Genomic DNA, 24994 nt, shown 5'->3' on the forward strand with positions numbered 1-24994 from the left:
GGGGTCACCACCTACCGCACGACACCGTGCGAGTGCCGTTGCCCTGGACAGGTGGGTAGGCCGACTCTTGGGCGCGGGCACTGGCACAGGGTCCCTCATAGTGCAATCAAGTGTCTCTGACGGTGGTGGTGCACACCCGCCGTCAGACACACTGCTGTACTATGAGGGGCCCAGTGCCAGTACCGACGCCCAAGAGTGGGCCCCCCTTGCTTGGGCAGGGCCCCAGCATTTGCAATCTTTACCTCTCCCTGCTCCTCCGCTGTGTAATCTGGGCCGTCAAATCCATACTGTGCCTGACACCGTCTGAGCCTGCCTCCTGAGACATATATTTTGAATGTGTACGCTATCCATACATGTTATCCAGGGATACGGTACCCTTTCTAACCTTTGTGCAATCACGTGCAATCCATACTGGGCCTAACACCGTCTGAGCCTGCCTCATGCTGTATAGACATATATTTTGAATGTGTACGCTATCCATACATGTTATCCAGGGATACGGTACCCTTTCTAACCTTTGTGCAATGACGTGCAATCCATACTGGGCCTAACACAGTCTGAGCCTGCCTCATGCTGTATAGACATATATTTTGAATGTGTACGCTATCCATACATGTTATCCAGGGATACGGTACCCTTTCTAACCTTTGTGCAATCACGTGCAATCCATACTGGGCCTAACACCGTCTGAGCCTGCCTCATGCTGTATAGACATATATTTTGAATGTGTACACTATCCATACATGTTATCCAGGGATACGGTACCCTTTCTAACCTTTGTGCAATCACGTGCAATCCATACTGGGCCTAACACCGTCTGAGCCTGCCTCATGCTGTATAGACATATATTTTGAATGTGTACGCTATCCATACATGTTATCCAGGGATACGGTACCCTTTCTAACCTTTGTGCAATCACGTGCAATCCATACTGGGCCTAACACCGTCTGAGCCTGCCTCATGCTGTATAGACATATATTTTGAATGTGTACGCTATCCATACATGTTATCCGGGGATACGGTACCCTTTCTAACCTTTGTGCAATGGCGTGCAATCCATACTGGGCCTAACACCGTCTGAGCCTGCCTCATGCTGTATAGACATATATTTTGAATGTGTACGCTATCCATACATGTTATCCAGGGATACGGTACCCTTTCTAACCTTTGTGCAATCACGTGCAATCCATACTGGGCCTAACACCGTCTGAGCCTGCCTCATGCTGTATAGACATATATTTTGAATGTGTACACTATCCATACATGTTATCCGGGGATACGGTACCCTTTCTAACCTTTGTGCAATGACGTGCAATCCATACTGGGCCTAACACCGTCTGAGCCTGCCTCATGCTGTATAGACATATATTTTGAATGTGTACGCTATCCATACATGTTATCCAGGGATACGGTACCCTTTCTAACCTTTGTGCAATGACGTGCAATCCATACTGGGCCTAACACCGTCTGAGCCTGCCTCATGCTGTATAGACATATATTTTGAATGTGTACGCTATCCATACATGTTATCCAGGGATACGGTACCCTTTCTAACCTTTGTGCAATCACGTGCAATCCATACTGGGCGTGAGAACGGCTGGCGAGCTGTTAAGCAAGCTACAGCACCTGTCCAGACAAGTACAGGGATTCCCTAGCGAGGAGACTTATTTGATTGTTTTCAATGTTGGGACAGCAATTTTTGGGGAGCACTATACTCTGGAGAATGATAGATGGGGCCCACCATACACTGGAACATTCCAAAGGTGGACATCAGACACTGGAGCAGCATTTACAGGGCCCATTATACACTAGAGCATTAGAAATGGGGCCCATTATGTTTGGAGCATTATTTGGGCCCATAAGACAGTGGAGCTTCATCCATGGGGGCCAACATATACTGTAGCATTATGTGGAGCTCATCATATACTGTTTCAAACATTATATGGGACCAATGATTCTGTATGGAGAAATAGATGGGCCTCGTCATGAGATGTAAAAAGTGAGGTATTTTTCATTGTACTATACCGCTATTTATCTGCCGTATCGGAGCATGATGAGTTGTGGTATGTGTTAAAGGGGCGCTCTTTCGCCCAGGGCACATGAAAACCTGCAGCCAGCCCTCCCCCCCCACAAATTTAGCCAAATAACCCCCATTTTTCAGTGCGTAACTTATATTATGAAGTTAATTAAGGTTGACAAGCTTAAGTAAGAAGAATTGATGCTTTTGGCATTCAAATGGGCACTGTAGGTGTGTTTCCTGTCCTCCTCTCACTGCCGACTTTTATTCCCCATTGACTTACATTGGGTTTCGTGTTTCGGGACGACCCCGACTTTTCCCTATAATCGGACGATCTTGCTCGACCCGACTTTTGGAAAAGTTGGGTTTCACGAAACGAAACGCGACCCTAAAAAACCAAAAGTCGCTCAACTCTAATTAGCGCATCTCATTCTCTAGTGACATTTTTTTTTTTTTAGGAGATGTCCATAGTTTTTCAGCCTCTCTTCTGCCCTTGATTTTACTGTGAATTATATACAACATCCAGACTTGATTTTCGGATATATTTTCTGTACCGTCAGCACATAAAACCTCGAGTATAAGCCTTTTTTTTTTACTCAGTGACCTTGTTTTTTCCTAATCAGGTCTCCCATTCTCTTCCAAAACAAAAGGAACGCGTGAAGACCAAAGTATATTTATTCTCCAGTGACAGAATGTAAGATCTCCAAATACTTCTGCATCTCAAGTCGGCTTCGTCGATATTTAATTTGTAAATCTTGGCAGCCTGACCTTAGCGCGGCTACCGGCGGCTAAAAGTTCTTATAAAGGACATCTTAAATGACAGGACTTAAAGATCAACTACAGTGTAGCTTCTGAAATGTCATGTGTTAACCAATTTCTGTGGCTGAGACCTTCTGCGGATTGGCTTCTCCTCCGCTCCGGCTGCGATTTATCCTATAGCGTCTGGATGCAGAGTATAAAACAATGTTTCATGTACGCTGAAGCTGGACCTTCATTTCAAGCAAACAGATGGCCTTTCAGCAACAGTACAGAAATCCACAAAGTAACATTTACACCGGACCCATTGCTGTGTGCGTGGTAAATGCTTAAAGGGATCCTGGCAGGACGATTTTACTAATGAATCCAATTGTATGACAGCATACGCTACCCTTCAAAGTTTGGAGTCACACAGATAATTTTGTGTTTTCCATGAAAACTAAAACTTTTATTAATCAAATGAGTTGCCAAATGAAGTTAAAATCTAGTCCAGACACTGATAAGGTTCGAAAAAGAGATTTTTATTTGAAATAATAATTTTCTCCTTCAAACTTTGCTTTCGTCAAAGAATTCTCCCTTTGCAGCAATTCCAGCATTGCAGACCTTTGGCATTCTAGCAGTTAATTTGCGGAGGTAATCTGGAGAAATTTCACCCCATGCTTCCAGAAGCCTCTCCCACAAGTTGGTTTGGCTTGATGGGCACTTTTTGCGCACCATACGGTCAAGCTGCTCCCACAACAGCTCAATGGGGTTGAGATCTGGTGACTGCGCTGGCCACTCCACTAGATAGGGAAGAAGCAGGCAGCTGGTATTCTAAATAGTCGCATAATTTGGAGGTTGCTTTGGGTAATTGTCCTGTTGTAGGATGAAATTGGCTCCAATCAAGCGCTGTCCACAGTGCATGGCATTGCAAAATGGAGTGATAGCCTTCCTTATTCAAAATCCCTTTTACCTTGTACAAATCTCCCACTTTGCCAGCACCAAAGCAACCCCAGACCATCACATTACCTCCACCATGCTTGACAGATGGCGTCAAGCACTCTTACGGCATCTTTTCAGTTGTTCTGCATCTCACAAATGTTCTTCTGTGTGATCCAAACACCTCAAACTTGGATTCGTCTGTCCATAACACTTTTTTCCAATCTTCCTCTGTCCAATGTCTGTGTTCTTTTGCCCATTTTAATCATTTCCTTTTATTAGCCAGTCTCAGATATGGCTTTTTCTTTGCCACTCTGCCCTGAAGGCCAGCATCCAGGAGTCGCCTCTTCACTGTAGACGTTGACACTGGCATTTTGCGTGTACTATTTAATGAAGCCGCCAGTTGAGGACCTGTGAGGCATCAATTTCTCAAACTACAGACTCTAATGTACTTGTCTTGTTGCTCAGTTGTGCAGCGGGGCCTCCCACTTCTCTTTCTACTCTGGTTAGAGCCTGTTTGTGCTCTCCTCTGAAGGGAGTAGTACACACCGTTGTAGGAAATCTTCAGGTTTCTTGGCAATTTCTTGCATGGAATAGCCTTCATTTCTAAGAACAAGAATAGACTGTCGAGTTTCACATGAAAGTTCTTTTTTTATGGCCATTTTGAGAGTTTAATGGAACCAAAAAATGCAATTTTTCAGATTCTCAACTAGCTCAAAAGGTCAGGTTTATAGCTTCTCTAATCAGCCAAACTGTTTTCAGCTGTGCTAACATTCTTGCACAAGGGTTTTCAAGGGTATTCTAACCATCCATTAGCCTTCTTACACAGTTAGCAAACACAAAGTACCATTAGAACACTTGGGTGATGGTTGTTGGAAATGGGCCTCTATACACCTATGAAGATATTGCATTGCATTACAAACCAGACGTTTGCAGCTAGAATAGTCATTTACCACATTAACGTATAGAGAGTATTTCTGAATCATTTAATGTTAGCTTCATTGTAAAAATCTGTGCTTTACTTTTAAAAATAAGGAAATTTCTGAGTGACCCTAAACTTTTGAACGGTCGTGTAGGTCCTGGTACAACAATAGTTATAAAACAATACTCATTTCGCAGTAATCTGAAGTGGCAGTGATGAGAAATCGAGCTTAGGTGATGTCACAGCTCACTTCCTCCTTCTCCTGTACAATGACTGGTAAAGCCTCTATATATAGTTTATAACACAGGATCCACCATTCACAATAGGTGATATCACAGCTCACCTCCTTCTGTACAATGACTGACACCTCTATATACTGTACAGTAGATAACATAGGATCCACTATTCACAATAAGTGATATCACAGCTCACCTCTTTCTGTACAATGACTGACAGTCCACAATAGGTGATGTCACATCTCACCTCCTCCACCTGTACAATAACTAATAACATCTCTATAGAAAGTAGCTAATACAGATCCACCATTCACAATAAGTGATATCAACTCACCTCCTCACCCTCTGGTACAATCACTGATATCTACTGTATATAATAGTGTTATCAGTCATTATACAGGAGGAGGTGAGTTGTGACATCACCTACTGTGAATGGTGAATCCTGTCTTGTGTACTGTATATAGAGGTGTTTTCAGTCATCGTACAGGGGGAAGAGGTGAGCTGTGACATCACTTATTGTGAATGCTGGATCCTGTGTTATCTACTGTATATAGAGGTGTTAACACAGGATCCAGCATTCACATTGGGTGATGTCACAGCCCACCTCCTCCTGTACAATGACTAACACCTCTATATTGATGTGGTCTCCTTTGTCTGTGTGTCCACTAGTTGGGCCCAGTCCTTCTCAGACCTTATCTGCATGTCACTTGACAAACGGTAAGGTTTTTAAATATTAGAGTTAAGACTGTCCCAATTACAGTCACTGTGGAGTGGTGGGACGGCTTTTGCTTTTTTTTTTAACCAAAAAACATGCTAACTAAATACAGTATATTTTTTTTATGCACTACTGTTTATTTACTGCATCGCATTTAATCATTATGTTTCAGTCCTTGTTTTCTTCGGTTCAGGGGCCAGTGTGAACATGCGCTTACACGCTGCATGCACGCCAGGTTGTATCCCAGTTCATACCTTTGGAATTTTTTTTATACAGTAGAAAACACAGGATCCAGCATTCACAATGAGTGATGTCACAGCTCACCTCTTCCTCCTGTACAATGACTGAGAACACCACTATATACAGTAGATGTAACAGTATTCCCTATTCACAATAGGTGATATCACAGCTCGATATCTTAGCTCACCTCCTCCTGTACAATGACTGATGACGCTTTCATATACAGTAGATAACACAGGATCCATCATTCACAATAGGTGATGTCACATCTCACCTCCTCCTCCTGTACAATGAGTGTCAGTGAGTCTGAGACAATTTATGTGCCCACGATCAGGAACTGCTGTGGGTTTGACGCTGTGTACTTGTGCAACGTCAAACCCACAGCGGCCAGATGTTATAGCATAGTGGATGGGATTTCAAGAAACGCCAGCAGACACTGACATGCAGTGCGTCTTTCCAAACCGCAGCATGTCAATTTCTCTTGCAGAAATGCCACAGAATGTATTGGACGCAGTGAATCCGCACGGTTCAGTGAACACATGCGGATTCACTTGCGTTCAACAGACGCTTGCGCTGGATCATGGGCGCCCGGGTTTACCGCCTAAGTCCACGTGGCTTTACTGTACAGAACAGGTATGAGTCTTGTATTGGGTGAAGTGACTTGTGTGAAATCTGCAAGATTTTTATTCATTCTAATGGATCAAAAAGTAAAAAAAAAATCATTTAAATTGCACTTATTAGTTAAAAAAATGCCAAACAGTATATATATATATATATATATATATATACACACACACACCGCTCCTTTACTGTATCTTTTGCTGGCTCCTCCTCCCCATATCTTCCCCTTACTGTTGGGCCCCCTCCTCTTCTCCTTGTACACTGCCAATATTGGTCAATCAGTAGATTTGGCTTCCAGTACCATCTCTATTCGCTGATGGCGCCCAATTATACGCTTCTTCTCCTGAGATCACGCCAGCCTTTCTAGAAAACACCGGCGATTGTCTAAACGCTGTATCTAACATCATGTCCTCACTATATCTGAAACTGAACCTGTCAAAGACTGAACTCCTGGTGTTTCCTCCCTCTACTAATGTACCTATACCCGACATTGCCATTTCTGTGTGTGGCTCCACTATTAGGCTGGAGTCACATTAACCTGCGCAAAATACGGTCAGTATTTTACATGCGTAATACGGATGACAGACCCCTAAACAGTGCTCCGTATGTCATCCGTAATCAAGGTGTGGTCGCGTATTTTGCGCATGTAAGCATCCGTATGGCGAGATTTTCTCGCAGGCTTGCAAAATGGACATATAATGGAGCCCTATGACAGGGTTTCTAAAGACACCTGGTGCGTATTTCTCGCAAGTCACATGTGTGGTCCGTGTGTAATGCGTATTTTTTGCGCACCCATAGACTTGCATTGGCGTACTACGGGCGTAGTACGCTGACAATCGCAGCATGCTGCGAGTGGCACGGAGCGTAGGATACTGAGGAGAAATTTACGGCTGGTGCGAGGGACCCCATAGAGAATCATTGGTCCGTGTCTAATGCGTGCTTTTAGCGCCTCTCACTCTCCCGTATTCCTCGCCAGTGTGACTCCGGCCTTACTCCCCAGCAACATGCCCGCTGTCTTGGGGTCATACTTGACTCCGAGCTTTCCTTTGCCCCCCACATTCGATCACTGGCTCGCTCTTGTTATCTGCACCTCAAAAACATTTCTACAATTCGACCTTTTCTTACCTTTGACTCTGCAAAAACTCTTACTGTTTCTCTTATTCATTCTCGTCTCGACTATTGTAACTCTCTTCTAATCGGTCTCCCTCTTACCAAACTCTCCCCTCTCCAATCTGTCTTAAATGCTGCAGCCAGGATCATATTCCTCACCAATCGTTACACCGATGCCTCTACCTTGTGCCAGTCATTACACTGGCTACCCGTCCACTCCAGAATTCAGTATAAACTTATTACCCTCACCCACAAAGCCCTCCATAGCTCAGCACCACCCTACATCTCCTCCCTTGTTTCAGTATACCACCCTACCCGCACCCTCCGTTCTGCTGATGACCTGAGGTTAGTATCCTCAATAATCAGAACCTCCCACTCCCGTCTCCAAGACTTTACACGTGCTGCGCCAATTCTTTGGAATGCACTTCCCAGGTCAATACGATTAGTCCCCAATCCCCACAATTTTAAGCGTGCCCTGAAAACGCACTTATTCAGACTGGCCTATCGCCTCCACGCATTAACCTAATCTATCCCTGTGTGGCACAGCCAAAAGTTTTACCATAACCAGGTTCCCCGCATCATGTTCCCACATGCTTTATGCATCCATTAGCCCTCTGTGTCTGTACTGTTACACACTTAACATTATGGCTGGTCCATACAATCAGGGCAACTGTTATCACCCACCTTTCGTGTCTACCTCTTTCCTCAGACTGTAAGCTTGTGAGCAGGGCCCTCACTCCTCTTGGTATTTGTTATAATCTACTGTATGTGATTATTGTTATGCTGTAATGTCTATTGTCTGTACAAATCCCCTCTGAAATGTAAACGCTGCGGAATATGTCGGCGCTATAGAAATAAATTATATATATATAAGTTCCTGGGAAAGCTGGGTTGTAGTAATGTCGGGCAAATTGGTCAGCGGGTAGTTTTCTCCAAGTACAGATAACACGGTCAGAGACAATTATTAACTACTGCAGTTTAATGTAATGGCAAAAATAAAGAATTGTCTGTATCGTCCCACCGTTTTCTCTATGATGGCCGATCCTTCATCCCTGGCTGTTACTAGATAGTCTTCCTGGCGGCGGCGGCGGCGGCGGCGGCGGCGGCGGCGGCGGCAGCACTGCTACTGTGTGCTGTGTGGGAGGCCTGTGACAACGTGAAGCCGGGGACGCGAGTGATGTAACATCCGAGGGTTGAGCCCCGTGTGGCGGCTCCGCCCACAAACACAGGACGGGGATTCGGGCCTCAACGGTCGAAGTGAACGGATCGCTGCGGAGTCCCGGGGTAAAGCAGGCACTTGTTATCATTACCGTGAGCCTTTCATTTAATTCATTAATCTGTAGTTAATGGCTGAGATTGTGTCTATGTCATTATATTATCTGAATGGCGTCCTGGGACTTGTAGTTCCACAACACTTACTACTGCTTTGTGCATAAAATATTGATCCTATTCTGCCCCCCCCCCCCCACAAACTGCACTATAGTGATCAGTAAAAAAATGGCTTGGGACATCGGAGTCACACTGAGCGCAGCTCCGGAGGTGTCAGGCGGTTTTCTGGTTCATGTCAGTAAATTACTTTATGAGCTGACTGATAAGTTAGGCACAAGCTGGCGTACGGCCAGGGTTATGGGGCCCTTTGGAGTCCTAGGGTCCGTTTTTGCATCCGATTTTTCTTTTTTTTCCTCCCCGTCTTCCAGGAGGTATAACTTTTTTTTTTTTCCATTTCAGCAGGTAGATTTGTGTCAGGGCTTGTTTTTTACAGTACGAACTGTAGATTTTATCTTTAGTATTTTGAAGTCCATACAATGTTATGATAATCTTATTCTTTTTTTTTTTTTGGAAGGAAACAAAGTGACCACTCTGTCATTTCAAGATTTCTTCTGCTTTGGCGTTCACCGTATGGGATAAATATTGAGTTATTTTGTTGTTTGTTAGACACCTATGGTATAACTCTTCTTTGGAGCTCCTGCTCCCTATATACAGCACCCTTCTCCTTGCACGCAGCGCCCATGCTCCCTATTCGCAGCACCCTTCTCCCTACATGCAGCATCCCCGCTCCCTATACGCAGCACCCTTTTCCCCACACGCAGCGCCCCTGCTCCCTATACGCAGCTCCCTACCCATTCGTGCAGCGCCCACACTACACGCAGCGTCCCCGCTCCCTATACGCAGCACCCTTCTCCCTACATGCAGCATCCCCGCTCCCTATACGCAGCACCCTTTTCCCCACACACAGCGCCCCTGCTCCCTATACGCAGCTCCCTACCCATTCGTGCAGCGCCCACACTACTTACACGCAGTGTCCCCGCTCCCTATACGCAGCACCCTTCTCCCTACATGCAGCATCCCCGCTCCCTATACGCAGCACCCTTTCCCCACACGCAGCGCCCCTGCTCCCTATACGCAGCTCCCTACCCATTCGTGCAGCGCCCACACTACTTACACGCAGCATCTCCGCTCCCTATACGCAGCACCCTTTTCCCCACACGCAGCGCCCCTGCTCCCTATACGCAGCTCCCTACCCATTCGTGCAGCGCCCACGCTACTTACACGCAGCATCTCCGCTCCCTATACGCAGCACCCTTTTCCCCACACGCAGCGCCCCTGCTCCCTATACGCAGCTCCCTACCCATTCGTGCAGCGCCCACACTACACGCAGCGTCCCCGCTCCCTATACGCAGCACCCTTCTCCCTACATGCAGCATCCCCGCTCCCTATACGCAGCACCCTTTTCCCCACACACAGCGCCCCTGCTCCCTATACGCAGCTCCCTACCCATTCGTGCAGCGCCCACACTACTTACACGCAGTGTCCCCGCTCCCTATACGCAGCACCCTTCTCCCTACATGCAGCATCCCCGCTCCCTATACGCAGCACCCTTTTCCCCACACGCAGCGCCCCTGCTCCCTATACGCAGCTCCCTACCCATTCGTGGAGCGCCCACACTACTTACACGCAGCATCTCCGCTCCCTATACGCAGCACCCTTTTCCCCACACGCAGCGCCCCTGCTCCCTATACGCAGCTCCCTACCCATTCGTGCAGCGCCCACACTACTTACACGCAGCGTCCCCGCTCCCTATACGCAGCACCCTTCTCCCTACATGCAGCATCCCCGCTCCCTATACGCAGCACCCTTTTCCCCACACGCAGCGCCCCTGCTCCCTATACGCAGCTCCCTACCCATTCGTGCAACGCCCACACTCCTTGCACGCAGCGCCCCTGCTCCATACATCACGCCCACTCCCTACGCACCGTGCACACTTGTAAATCAAATGTCATAAGTTGAAACCACGGGCCACGGGCCCCGACACTTGCCGGATTCACTATGTGCTAGCACTGGTCTTGCATCTTTATATGTGTACTAGGCCTCTACAGCGTAAAATGCATTGCAAAATCGCACAATATTTTTTTGTGAATTTTTTTTTGCTTAAAGAACTGTGTAGTAGGCTTCTAAAATAAAATGCAGAGGGATGCAGGAAAAAAAATGCTGAATGCTGTGGTCACACAGGGAGGTCCACCAAAAATCTCCTATACATGTGGTAGTTTTAATTTGGACTCGCCTTTAGGCCTCAGTCAGATGACAGTGAGTCACATACTCTCTGTGTTTTTCCTACATGCTAGTTTGACGTTTCCAACATGTCCGTGTTTTTTCTTTTTTTTTTTGCGGATCGAGTATCTGCAAAATCATGAGTCATGATCAATGAAGAGTCATGGATCAACTCGCCCATTCAAGTCTATGGTCCTTGAAAAAACTGGACAGTACACGGATGCCATCCATGTGTCATTGGAATATTATCCTTTTTTTTTTTTGCTCAAGGATAGAAGAAGCTTTGAAACTTTTTTTTCTGTATATGAGAAAAACATGGCACGCTGATGATCATATGCAAAAAAGAAAAAAAAAGAAAACAGTAAAAAAAAAACTACCTTACTCCTAGAGCCCCGGACGTGTAAAGTGGAAACTACTACACTGCACCCATCATGTGATAGGTTCTAAAGGCGCCTCACAGACCCATTTTCTTACAGAGGACCTGCCACCTGATCAAAAGGGGCCAGTTTTTGTTCTTAGGCTATGTGCACACGCTGCGGATTGGCCTGCGGTTTATCACCTCTACAATGGGGAGATGGTAAACCGCAGCGGAATCCGCAGAAAAGAAGTGACATGTCATTTCTTTCTGCGGATTCAAAACCGCAGCTTTTCCGCAGTTAAAAATCCGCAGCATGTGCACAGCAGATTGTAAATCCCATAGGATAACATGCTACTGTACACTGTCTGCAGAACTGCTGCGGCCAAAACCGCAGCAGAACCGCAGCGTGTGCACATAGCCTTATTTTATTCCTGCTGCACCCCTGAGTATTGTTTATTTTTTTAATCTGCCATACGGTTCCAAAGATATGGGCCATTTTATTTACTGCTTCTTCCATTGGTCTTTAGCAAAGGGATGTGGCTCACAAAGTACCTCAGGGGCGTGTCTTAAGCCTGCTCTGCATAATTACCATGTGAGCCACGCCTCATTGTAAAGACCATGAAATTTAGCACAAAATAATTAAAATAAAAAAGGCCCATATCTCTGGACCAAAATGGCGGATTTAAATAAAACGAAAAACTGAAAACTTAGGGGAGCAACGGGAATAAAATAAGAACAAAAAAAACTGATCACTTTTGATCTGGTGACAGGTCCTCTGTAAGATAGGGTAGGGTCAACTCAGTTTTTGTTATCCTGCTCTAACAAATAGCTCAGAGGGCTGAGCATTGGACTCAATTTTTTCCGGAGGACCCATGGAAAATGAGTGCAGCGGACGTGTGCATGCCCGACCTTTCCTCATTTCAGACGAGGCTCTTCAAGGGTCCCTGCAATTGGGACGTTATCCCCTAGCCCATGAATAGTGAATAACAAACCCTTGCGAGACCCATCATCCCGTTATAGCATATTCTGTCGATATGCCATCAGTTTATAGAATGAGCGCATCCCTTTAAGTGTCCGGTGCTGGTGAAGTGCACACAGCATAGTTGTAATCCAAGCTCCGTGCAGTGGAGCAATGGAGTGGAGTAACACCAAAGTTTGCTCAGTAGTTTTCTCCACTTTTATGATCTGCAGCGTGGCGCGGTGTCCCCTCCATGGAAACGGCTTCAGCAACAGAGTCTGCGGTGTCCTCTGTGTGACAAGCTGCAGAACGGCCCTGTGCGAGCAGAGCGCTGATCTCTGCCTCCTCCACCAATCACACCACCAGTAAGTGCATTTCTTACTTTTTTTAACCCCTTCCCGACATATTTTTTGCTTTTGTGCTGTCATTTTTTTTATTTTCCTTTCCATCTGCCAAGAGCCATATTTTTTTTTTTTTATTTGCCCATTGAGATAGACGTATCAAGAATTGCGTTAATGAGTTATCGTCGTTCATTTTACAATACTTTTGCTGGGAAAATTATTCCTTGTGCTGTGAAATGGTGAAAAAAAAGTGAATTCCAACATTATTTTGTGCAATAAAAATTGTCGAGTATTGTTTTTATTGCTGTTTTTTTTTTCTTTTTTTAAAAAAACGTCAGATAGTTAAGAAAAAAGTATGGTCTGTTCCACCATATTCTGAGCCCCATTTTTTATTTTTGTTTCTTTAGTGGGGCTTGTTTAATGAGTGACAAGATGTAGTTTTTAACCCCTTAGCGACAGAGCCAGTTTGCAGCTTAATGACCAGGCCAATTTTTACAATTCTGACCACTGTCCCTTTATGAGGTTATAACTCTGGAACGCTTTAATGGATCCCGCTGATTCTAAGACTGTTTTTTCGTGACATATTGTACTTCATATTAGTGGTAAAATTTCTTCGATAAGTCTTGTGTTTATTTATGAAAAAAATGGAAATATGGCGAAAATTTTGAAAATTTTGCAATTTTAAAAATTTAAATTTTTATGCCCTCAAATCAGAGAGATGTGTCACACAAATTTCTTAATTAATAACATTTCCCACATGTCTACTTTACATCAGCACAATTTTGGAAGCAAAATTTTTTTTTGTTAGGAAGTTATAAGGGATAAAAATTGACCAGCGATTTCTCATTTTTACAACAAAATTTACAAAACCATTTTTTTTAGGGACCACATCATATTTAAAGTCATTTTGAGGGGTGTACATGACAGAAAATACCCAAAAGTGGCACCATTCTAAACACTAGACCCCTCAAGGTGCTCAAAACCACATTCAAGAAGTTTATTAACCCTTTAAGTGCTTCACAGGAACTAAAGCAATGTGGAAGGAAAAAATTAATATTTAACTTTTTTTTGCAAAAAATTTACTTCAGAACCAATTTTTTTTATTTTCACAAGTGTTAAAAGAGAAAATCAACCACAAAATTTGTTGTACAATTTCTCCTGAATACGCCGATACCCTATATGTGGGGGTAAACCACTATTTCAGCACACGGCAGAGCTCGCAAGGGATGGAGCGCCGTTTGACTTTTTCAACGCAGAATTGGCTGGAATTGAGATCGGATGCCATGTTGCGTTCGGAGAGCCCTTAATGTGCCTAAACAGTGGAAACCTCCATCAAGTGACCCCATTTTGGAAACTAGACCCATTAAGGAACTTATCTAGATGTGTGGTGAGCACTTTGAACCCCCAAGGGCTTCACAGAAGTTTATAACGTAGAGCCGTGAAAATAAGAAATCTATTTTTTTCCACAAAGATGATCTTTTCGCCCCAAAATTTTTATTTTTACAAGGGTAACAGGAGAAATCATACCCGCACAGTTGTTATGCGATTTGTCCTGAGTACGACGATACCCCATATGTGGGGGGGAACCACTGTTTGGGCGCATGGGAGAGCTCGGAAGGGAAGGAGTGCCATTTTGGAATGCAGACTTTGATGGAATGGTCTGCGGGCATCATGTTGCGCTTGCAGAGCCCCTGATGGGCCTAAACAGTGGAAACCCCCCACAAGTGACCCCATTTTGGAAACTAGACCCATTAAGGAACTTATCTAGATGTGTGGTGAGCACTTTGAACCTTCAAGTGCTTCACAGAAGTTTATAACGTAGAGCCGTGAAAATAAAAAATCCATTTTTTTTCCACAAAAATGATCTTTTCGCCCCCAAATTTTTATTTTTACAAGGGTAACAGGAGAAATCATACCCGCACAGTTGTTATGTGATTTGTCCTGAGTACGCAGATACCCCATATGTGGGGGGGAACCACTGTTTGGGCGCATGGGAGAGCTCGGAAGGGAAGGAGTGCCATTTTGGAATGCATACTTTGATGGAATGGTCTGCGGGCATCATGTTGCGCTTGCAGAGCCCCTGATGGGCCTAAACAGTGGAAACCCCCCACAAGTGACCCCATTTTGGAAACTAGACCCATTAAGGAACTTATCTAGATGTGTGGTGAGCACTTTGAACCTTCAAGTGCTTCACAGAAGTTTATAACGTAGAGCCGTGAAAATAAAAAGTCTTTTTTTATTTCCACAAAAGTGATTTTTTTAGACCCCCAAAGTTGGCAAATAGTGGAAACCCCTCAATTCTTGCTCCAACCCTAACCCCAACACACCCCTAACCCTAATCCCAACCCTAATCCCTAATTCTAACCCTAATTCTAGTTCGCCCTAACCCTAATTCTAACCCTAGTCGTGACCCGAGCCCTAGCCCTAGCACAACCCTAACCCTAGCCCTAACCCTAGCCCAACCCTAACCCTACCCTAGCCCAACCCTAACCCTAGCCCAACCCTAACCCTAGCCCTAACCCTAACCCTACCCTAACCCTAATGGAAAACTGAAAAAAAAAATATTTTCTTTATTCCATTATATTGGCCTATATAAGGGAGTGATAAACGGGGGGGTTATGTACTATTTTTTTTTATTTTGATCACTATGATCGTTTATCATAGTGATCAAAATAATGAATGGAATCTGCCAGCCGGAGCCGGCAGATTCCCGGCGGGCGCACTGCGCATGCGCCCGCCATTTTCAAGATGGCGGCGCCCATCGGAGGATGCCGGCGGGACGTGGGACCACCGGGAGGGGACAGAGGGCCACGGAGAGGTACCGGGGGGGGATCGGGGACCCTATTTCTCTCTCCTCTGATGTGCGATCACATCAGAGGAAAGAGAAATTAAATGTAAAATCGCGGCTTTTTTTTTTTTTTTGCGGTCGCCGTTATAGGGTTAATAACGGCGATCGCAAAAGCGGGGGTCGGTAAAAACCGATCGATTCATGTTCTCTGGGGTCTCGGCTACCCCTGGCAGCCGAGACCCCGGAGAAAATCCGACACTGGGGGGCGCTATTCACTTAAATCACAGCGCCGTGAATTAACGGCGCTGTGGTTTTAGTACCCTTAATTACCGCCGTTAAAAGGCGTATCGGCGGTCGTTAAGGGGTTAATGGGGTGGATACTACGTTTTTTTCTCTTTATTGCATTTTTTTGTGGCAGGTGCTGTGACAAAATAACCCAGCAATTTTTGCACTTCAATTTTTTTCTTTCTCTTTATTGCGTTTATATTATGGATGAAATTAATTTTATATTCTGATAGCTTGGAGGTTTATGAAAGCAGAAAAACCAAATAAGTTTGTGTGTGTGTATGTGTATATATATATATATATATATATATATATATATATATATATATATATATATATTATTTATTATTATTTTTTTTTAACTAGGAACAAGGGTGATGCAAACTATCTGCACCAAAAACTGCAAATGTGATTCCAATGGAACAAGGCTGAAGAGTCCTTAACGGGGTTTTTCACACCTTTCTTTAACTTTTACATATGACCACATTATGGCTAAAAAAAAAAAAAAAGGGGACATCGTCTCGCCTTTAGATTCCATGCCGCCCCTCTTTCTGATTGACCTTGTTCCCCATCTCGTTCTCTTCTGACATGGTCAGAGCTTGACCACTGCAGCCAATCAGGGGGCGCATTGATTGACTGCAGTTGTCAAGCGCCAACTACAGTGGAAGACAAACTGAGACTGTCGGGGAGCAGAGGAGCACATGGATGAGTATATACTTTTTCTTATTATGTCAATCAATGTTCCTTGCACCCCACGTGACCATGCGCGGCTCATTCACGTCACTGACGTACGTCCCATCCAGAAAGATTGATTGCGTGCTAGTGAGTAACCGGAAAAGAGCCGATCGGAGGACGGACCGCGCAGGAGAGGTAGAGGAAGGTGAGAAGAGGATGAGATCCTATAATTGACAGCGGACGACCTGCGATCGGCTCAGATTCGGGGTAATTGTGAAAGGATTACAGGGGGCTGAGACAGCAGTTTATTTGAAATCGTGCCTTAATTAATTGCCATATTGTTAATGACGGCACAATTATACTTTGGGATTTTGCAATAAGAAAAAAAAGCTAGACAAGCATTCTTAATAGGGGAGAGGATGCAAAAACGAAAAAGTCTGTCCCAGCTCTAAACTGGCGAAGAAGTGGTCGCCGCCGTCACGTTTTTTTTTTTGCTCTTCCTTCCTGGGCGAATTACTTGTCATTGTAAGATCAGCTCGAGACATAATTTGTCCTAAGCGGAAAGTCCTTGAAAAAGATTTTTTGGCCTGCGTCCCATTGCTCCGAGTGCTCATAAATACAGTTCTGACTGAATAAAATGGCACTTCACCTAAATGCTGTTATATATGTGTCATTATCAGTAAATGCAAGATTTATGACTCGCCTGCCTATTACTGGATTAGACAGAAAGTTTCCCCGCGAATGCTCTGACATTGCAGACGGCGGGCTGAAGGAATACTTCCTCCCTTATATTAATATTAATATCACTTTATTTGTCTTTAATATTTCCATGATAAAGCAGATAGGCACAAAGGCGGCAATTTGTCATCGGCCACTGAAGTGTTGCCCAGCGGCCATTCAGCGGATTTGTTGTTGCAGGGAAGAACCAAATAGATACGATGCTGTACGCCGGTGGATTGTGCTTCCGTGCGGCCACATCGAGTTTTTACTATAGGGGCTACGGGCAGTTATCGGTCACTATAAGGTATACTGCTTTTTAGCTGCATTAATGCACATCGATAACCAGCAGATGCAACCTGGCTGTATAGGTAATTGTTACCCGAGGTCAGACTTCTGCTCTTTCTGTTACATGCTTTACACTGCAGCTCAGCTTTTTCAGATTGGCTGCTAGACTATTTGGACAAAAGTATGTGCCCCCTCCATATTACACCTCCAGGAGCTTTTCTGACCTCCTTTTCTGCATCCATAGAAATTAATACAGAGTCTGTCCCTTTTGCAGATATAACGGCTCCCGCTCTTGGTAAACTTTCTATAAAATTTTGGAGGTATCTGTGGGAGTTTTTGCCCCTTCATCCAGAAGAACATTTGTGAGGTCAGACACTGATATTGGGGGGAGGCCAGGCTCACAATGTATATTGATAGTGTTGGATGAGGCTGAGGTTGGGGTTCTGTGCAGCCAGTCATGTTCTTCCACTAAACTCCCCCAATTATGTCTGTATGGACCTTGTACACTTGTCACAGCCATGGGGAACAGACAAGGGTCTAACCCCTTACCCCCCCAAACTGTTCCCACAAAGCTGGATGCTACAATTGCCCACAGTTTTGAGCTGGAGAATTAAGGTCTCCCTTCACTGGAGGCCGAGGGCGCCCCCTAATAACAGCCCATAGCATTATCCTCCACGAAACTGTACAGCCGGCGCAATGCAGTCAGTGGGTAACGTTCTCCTGGAATCACCAAACCCAGACTCCTCCATCAGACGCCTCATAGAGAAGTGTGATCCATCACTGCACAGAACACATTTCCTCTAAAGTCCAGTAATGGCGGCTTTACACCACTCCATCCGACGCTCAGCATTGTGCTTGGTGATGTAAGGCTGTAGTGGCTGCAACGGCCATGAAGCTCCCGGCGGGGGTGCAGTATTTGTGCTGATGTTAATGCCAGAAGAGGTCTGGACTCTGCAGTTATGGGGTCAACACAGCGTTGGTGGCTTTTCTTCCCTCTGCTCCTCAGCAGTCGGTGACACGGTTCTGTAACGTTAGGGGGGTCTCCACATCCTGGCTGAGTTGCTGCGTTTCCTTCCACTTCTGTAATCAGTCACAGGTGTTGAAGAAATGTCATGAACGGACTTGTTACCCCGGTGACTCCTATTCCAAGGCCGCGCTGGTGTCAGTGAGCTCTGCACCACCGGCCACTCTGTCACATGTTAGTAATGGCGTGGGGCCGGAGGTTATACACCGGGGGGGTGGTAAAGGGGCTGGAGGCTATACACTGGGGGGGGGTAAAGGGGCCGGAGGCTATACACTGGGAGGGGTAAACGGGCTGGAGGCTATATACTGGTGGGAGTAAAGGGGCCGGAGGCTATACACTGGGGGGGTAAAGGGGTAGGAGACTATACACTGGGAGGGGTAAAGGGGCCGGAGGCTATACACTGGGGGGGGTAAAGGGGCCGGAGGCTATACACTGGGGGGTAAAGGGGCCGGAGGCTATATACTGGGGGGGGTAAAGGGGCCGGAGGCTATACACTGGGGGGGTAAAGGGGCCGGAGGCTATACACTGGGGGGTAAAGGGGCCTGAGGCTATACACTGGGGGGTAAAGGGGCCGGAGGCTATATACTGGGGGGGTAAAGGGGCCGGAGGCTATACACTGGGGGGGGGTAAAGGGGCCGGAGGCTATACACTGGGGGGGGTAAAGGGGCCGGAGGCTATACACTGGGGGGGGTAAAGGGGCCGGAGGCTATACACTGGGGGGGGTAAAGGGGCCGGAGGCTATACACTGGGGGGGGTAAAGGGTCCGGAGGCTATACACTGGGGGGTAAAGGGGCCGGAGGCTATACACTGGGGGGGTAAAGGGGCCGGAGGCTATACACTGGGGGGGTAAAGGGGCCGGAGGCTATACACTGGGGGGGTAAAGGGGCCGGAGGCTATACACTGGGGGGGTAAAGGGGCCGGAGGCTATACACTGGGGGGGTAAAGGGGCCGGAGGCTATACACTGGGGGGGTAAAGGGGCCGGAGGCTATACACTGGGGGGGTAAAGGGGCCGGAGGCTATACACTGGGGGGGTAAAGGGGCCGGAGGCTATACACTGGGGGGGGGGGTAAAGGGGTCAGAGGCTATACACTGGGGGGGGGGGGGTAAAGGGGTCAGAGGCTATACACTGGGGGGGTAAAGGGGCCGGAGGCTATACACTGGGGGGTAAAGGGGCTGGAGGCTATACACTTGGGGGGGTAAAGGGGCTGGAGGCTATACACTTGGGGGGGTAAAGGGGCTGGAGGCTATACACTTGGGGGGGTAAAGGGGCTGGAGGCTATACACTTGGGGGGGTAAAGGGGCTGGAGGCTATACACTTGGGGGGGTAAAGGGGCTGGAGGCTATACACTTGGGGGGGTAAAGGGGCCGGTGGCTATACACTTGGGGGGGTAAAGGGGCTGGAGGCTATACACTGAGAAGGGGTAAAGGGGCTGAAGGCTATACACTGGGGGGGGGGGGCGAGGGGTCTCAGCGGCCAGGTGACTGGTGGTCACGATTTCTTCCATTCTATCTGAGTGGCAATGCTGGAGCAGAGGGCTAGTTTAGGTAATGAGTAGCTCTTCCCACTGTGTTAAGGGATTGTCCCTTTTCACCTATTTTTTTACCCATCGGCTCGGTGATGTGTACAGTAACAAATTAGACTGATCACTGAGACCACTGATTGCTTGAAGGGTCAGATAACTGATGGTCGGAACGTCATGTCTTGCAGTGCGTTGGTGGGGACACTCAGAACAACAGTGGTGCAGCAGACCGCCGATCCCGGGAGTTAGAATGTTTTCTTTGTTTTTTGCATAAGTATCTTTTCCCACTGGAAAACCCTGTAAGAAGTGATTGTCAGCAAAGGACTAGGGGGATCGTTATTGATCTTATGAGACTTTTGTATGATCCCTATAAAGAAAAACAAATTAAAACATGAGTCTTTGATTTAGTCATCAATTCACAAATGAAACATTTTTTTTCTTGCAGACATTAATAATAATTTTTGTTTTTTATTGATTCCGTCTTTTGCCTTTTATAGTGTGAAATATTCAAGGTTTTTTTTTAAATTTTTTTTTTTTTAATTTTCTACATTTGATCTTTTTTTTTTTTTAATTACTATTAGCAGCGCCGCTTAGAGTCGTCAAACCTGACAAAACGCTCATCGGAATAAAAAGTCAGATCATGATTGTTGTACAAAGCAATGTAATCATTTGTAATTGAATCGTCAGAAATGCAAATGTTATCTGCTTGACATTTCCTACCAGTCTCGCGTCTTTTTTAATTATCTTTATTAAAGTCTGGAGCTTTACAAAGGGAAAAGCTTTACAATTAAACCCCAGTTTGTTACACGGCATGACATTTACCTGTAATCGCCTTTTCTCCTAGACCTTGATGTTTAATTATTGTTTTTTTGTGCCCCCTCTAGGGATTTGTCGGATAACGTATGTTTGCAGCGGTGACCCGGCGTCGGGCAGAGAATGCAAAAACAGGTTAGAGCTCTCGCTCCTCCGCTCCGGCGTCTAATGACCGGAGGATTATGGAAAAGGGACCAAATCCACCGCTCCGCTCCATTACATAGGAAACAGACTTTTTTTTTTTTTTTTGTATTTCCGCCAACAGGTTTACTGCCACAGATCTCTGTGTACTAAAGAAAGTAGACAGCTCAATTAGACTTTAATTAACAGTAAATGGTTTTATTGCAGAGACATTGAAACGGCGGCGACGGCCGAAGTAATTGAATCGGTCAGTTGTTAGCGCAGAAAAGTATTTCTGGTGTGATCTGAGTAGTGTTTATGCGAGAAAACTATCTTAGTCAGAAAATTACCTACTGTTTACATCACATTTTTATGAGCGTTTTTTTTTTCGATGTTTTTTTCTTATTTACAATTTTGTATGTCACTTATCTATATTAAAAAAAAAAACATTTTGTGCTAGACATTAGGCCTCGTATAAAACATACACTTCCTGTTCTTTACTGATGACTTTTTTTTAGCAATCTTATCCTTGCAGACAGGACTACACAGAAACGCCTCAGTCGATGCTAGGAACTACCATTCGCAATAGGTGATGTCACAGCTCACCTCCTCCTATACAATGACTGATAACACATCTATATACTGTAGATAACACAGGATCCACTATTCACAATATGTGATGTCACAGCTCGCCTCCTCCTATACAATGACTGATAACACATCTGTATACTGTAGATAACACAGGATCCACTATTCACAATATGTGAATCGCCTCCTCCTGTACAATGACTGATAACACCTCTATATACAGTAGATAACAGGATCCACCATTTACAATAGATGGTATCACAGCTCTCCTCCTCATCCTCCTGTACAAGATTGATAACACCTCTATACACACTAGATAACACAAGATCCACCATTCACAATAGGTGATGTCACAGCTCTCCTCCTGTACAGTGACTGATAAAACCTCTATATACACTAGATAACACAGGATCCACCATTCACAGTAGGTGATGTCACAGCTCACTTCCTCTTTTACAATGACTGATAGCATAACTATATAATAATAATAATAATAATAATAATCTTTATTTTTATATAGCACTAACATATTCCGCAGCGCTTTTACAGTTTGCACATATTTTCATCACTGTCCCTGATGGGGGCTCACAATCTAAATTCCCTATCAGTGTGTCTTTGGAGTGTGGGAGGAAACCGGAGTACCTGGAGGAAACCCACGCAAACACGGGGAGAGCATACAAACTCCTTGCAGATGTTGTCCTTGGTGGGATTCGAACCCAGGACTCCAGCGCTGCAAGGCTGCAGCGCTAACCACTGAGCCACCGTGCTGCCCATATACAGTAGGTAACTCAGAATCCACCATTCACGATAGGTGATGTCACAGCTCACCTCCCCCTCCTGTACAATGACTGATAACCCTTCTGTTTACAGTAGATAATGCAGGATTCACCATTCACAATAGGTGATATTACAGCTCACCTCCTCCTCCTCCTGTATAATGACTGATAACAAAGCAGATGTGGTGTGCCACACTACCTCCGCCATTTACATGCTGCCTCTGTAGCTTCTGTCCATCCTTCCCTGACTTGTATTTTTGTCTTTCTCAGCTTTCCAGCCATAGGAGTGGCTCATCCAGAACCTCCAGGAGATACGAGCAGCCGACCATTTCCTCCAAATCTCGCTCCCCGTCCCCATATACCTACAGACGCATGTGTGAGCTCACCGAGGATCCGAGGCAGCGTCTGGCCCACTTACACCTGGGACCTTACGAATTCAAGAAGGAAACGGGCAGCAAGCCCCCATTTGTAGTCAGACACGTAAGTCCGCCGAGAAAGCTGTCCTCTATTTACACCCCCCCAAACCTCACAAGCTGCAATCGGTCATCTTTATCTTGATATCCTGTTAATCTGGCATCCGCGTCCAAATCTCGGATTAGGATTGTACGTCAGTCGTTTCCACGGCTAGGAAGAACTGTAAAATAAAAGCAGCCACTGTTTCTGACCATCGCTCCCCCTGTAGGTTCTGCTTTTATTTTGCAAGACCCTTTTTACTTTCAGGTAGAGACGAGCTCTTCCCCTGACACATCCGTGCTGTCATGTACTGCCAAAAATTCCAGATCGGAGGAACCTTCAAGGCTGCATGCTGGTAAGTAGCCCAAGTGTGCATCCACTAAAGAAAAATATTTATATACAGTATATCAATGCCCACAAGGCGGATTTTGTGCACGGATTGTGAGTGCATAGATGTAAAACCATTGAAAAATCCACTCAGAATTTGCATAAAAAAAAGCTGCAGAATATCTGCACCAGATTTGCAACGTGTGCAGTTACCGGGAGGGTAACATTGTGCAGCGTGGATTTGCTTGCGGAAAATCCAGGCAGTAATATGACATTTGTAAAACTTCAGCATAAAGTGACCTCTTCTCTGCAGCGTGACTATTCCTTCTGTGGATTTTCAGTGCAGATTTTACCCTCTGCAATGCACAGGGGGGAATTCTGTGATAAAATCCCTGTGGAATCGCTGCAGAAAAATGGGTGTTAAATACGCCGCACAATATTTTTTGCTAACGGGCTGTCTACTTAAACAAAATCATACTGAAATGTGTGTAAAGGCCTCGTGCCCAACCAATCTATTCTATTATTTCTAAACACTTTTTTTCGGTGATCACTTTGTATCCTCGTTCATACTGCACTCACACACACACAAGTGATACACCATTTGAAAGGTAAACTTGCCCCCTTCAGCAAGAAAACAGCCAAACTAACCACACATCCACGATTTGATCACAAAATACAGGTTAAACATTGATTTTCTTAAACCTGCTGTAAGGAAAAATGACCTGCAGGTGGCACCACAGTACTCCAAAGCACACTACCACAAAGCTGCTTACAGACATTACAAACAAATCCTAACACTTGCCTTGGGGAGCTTTCCAGCTTGCAGAACTGCTTGCCCAGCCTAATTTAATCAAACTGGAGGATTGCACACTTCACTGCAGGTGAGGCACATATGCAAACACATTTGTAAACATGCCCAGACAAACAAATGATACACCATTTGAAAAGTCAAATTACCTGCAGGTGGCAGCACACTACCCCAAAGCTGCTTACAGTCATCCCAAACAAATCCAAACATTTGCCTTGGGGGCTTTCCCGCTTGCCGAACTGCTTGCACAGCTTATTTTAGCCAAATTGGAGGATTGCACACTTCACTGCAGGTGAGGCACATATGCAAACACATTTGTATACATGCAATGCCTATTGAATTGCACACTTGCGCCGTTCGTACGCCACCCACACAAACAAATGATACCACCATTTGAAAGGTCTAATTACCTGCAGGTAGCAGCACACTACCCCAAAACACACTACCACAAAACTGCTTACAGACATCACAAACAAATCCAAACATTTGCCTTGGGGTCTTTCCAGCTTGCTCAAGTGCTTGCCCAGCCTATTTCTGGCACATTGGAGGATTGCACACTGCACTGCAGGTGAGTCACGTAAGCAAACACACTTGTATACATGCACTGCTTTTTCGCTGATTACTTCGCCCGACACATACAAATGATTCACTATTTGAAAGGTAAACTTGCTCCCTTCGGCAAGAAAAGAGCCAAACAAACCACACATCCACGATTTTATCACTAAATACAGTTTAAACATTCATTTTCATAAACCTGCAGAAAGACACAATGACCTGCGGGTGGCACCTTAACCGGAAGATATTTTTTGGCCTCTACTTATCAAACCAATTTATTGTATTACCAATCTACATATATAAATACCTGTCTGCGTTCATCAGCTCATGAAATACATTTACATTTCACCAGCTTGCTTTTTCTGAAATTTCCTGCGCCCCCGACGACCAATGTGTGAAAATTTCGCATGGGCCAAGCTAGTCAGTTCTCATATTTTCCAGTAACAAGGATCAAAAACCTTGCAACGTGGGTCTACAAATGGTTTGGCTGTGTCTTCTAAGTCGTGTGGAAAGGC

The 24994-nt window shown here is 45.4% G+C and overlaps 1 protein-coding gene across 4 annotated transcripts in view; it reads left to right on the forward strand.

Annotated features, from left to right (window-relative positions):
* Window positions 1-8657: 8657 nt before the first annotated feature.
* SPATA6 (spermatogenesis associated 6) overlaps window positions 8658-24994 on the forward strand; it is a 79139-nt gene continuing 62802 nt past the window's right edge. Inside the window, exons 1-5 of one of the 4 annotated variants that reach the window (XR_012220099.1) lie at window positions 8658-8846; window positions 12634-12765; window positions 20924-20987; window positions 22607-22816; window positions 23057-23144. Coding sequence is in view for 3 of the 4 variants with exons in the window: in XM_073544362.1 (XP_073400463.1) it covers window positions 20976-20987; window positions 22607-22816; window positions 23057-23144 (310 nt within the window). In the remaining variant the exon portion in view is untranslated. The remainder of the gene's footprint in view (window positions 8847-12633; window positions 12766-20923; window positions 20988-22606; window positions 22817-23056; window positions 23145-24994) is intronic. The other 3 variants (XM_073544362.1, XM_073544361.1, XM_073544363.1) reach the window with 3 other exon arrangements.

The sequence above is a fragment of the Dendrobates tinctorius genome, unplaced genomic scaffold (assembly GCF_039654945.1).
Source record: "Dendrobates tinctorius isolate UK_male_01 unplaced genomic scaffold, ASM3965494v1 ptg000138l, whole genome shotgun sequence".
Taxonomy (NCBI): Eukaryota; Metazoa; Chordata; class Amphibia; order Anura; family Dendrobatidae; genus Dendrobates; species Dendrobates tinctorius.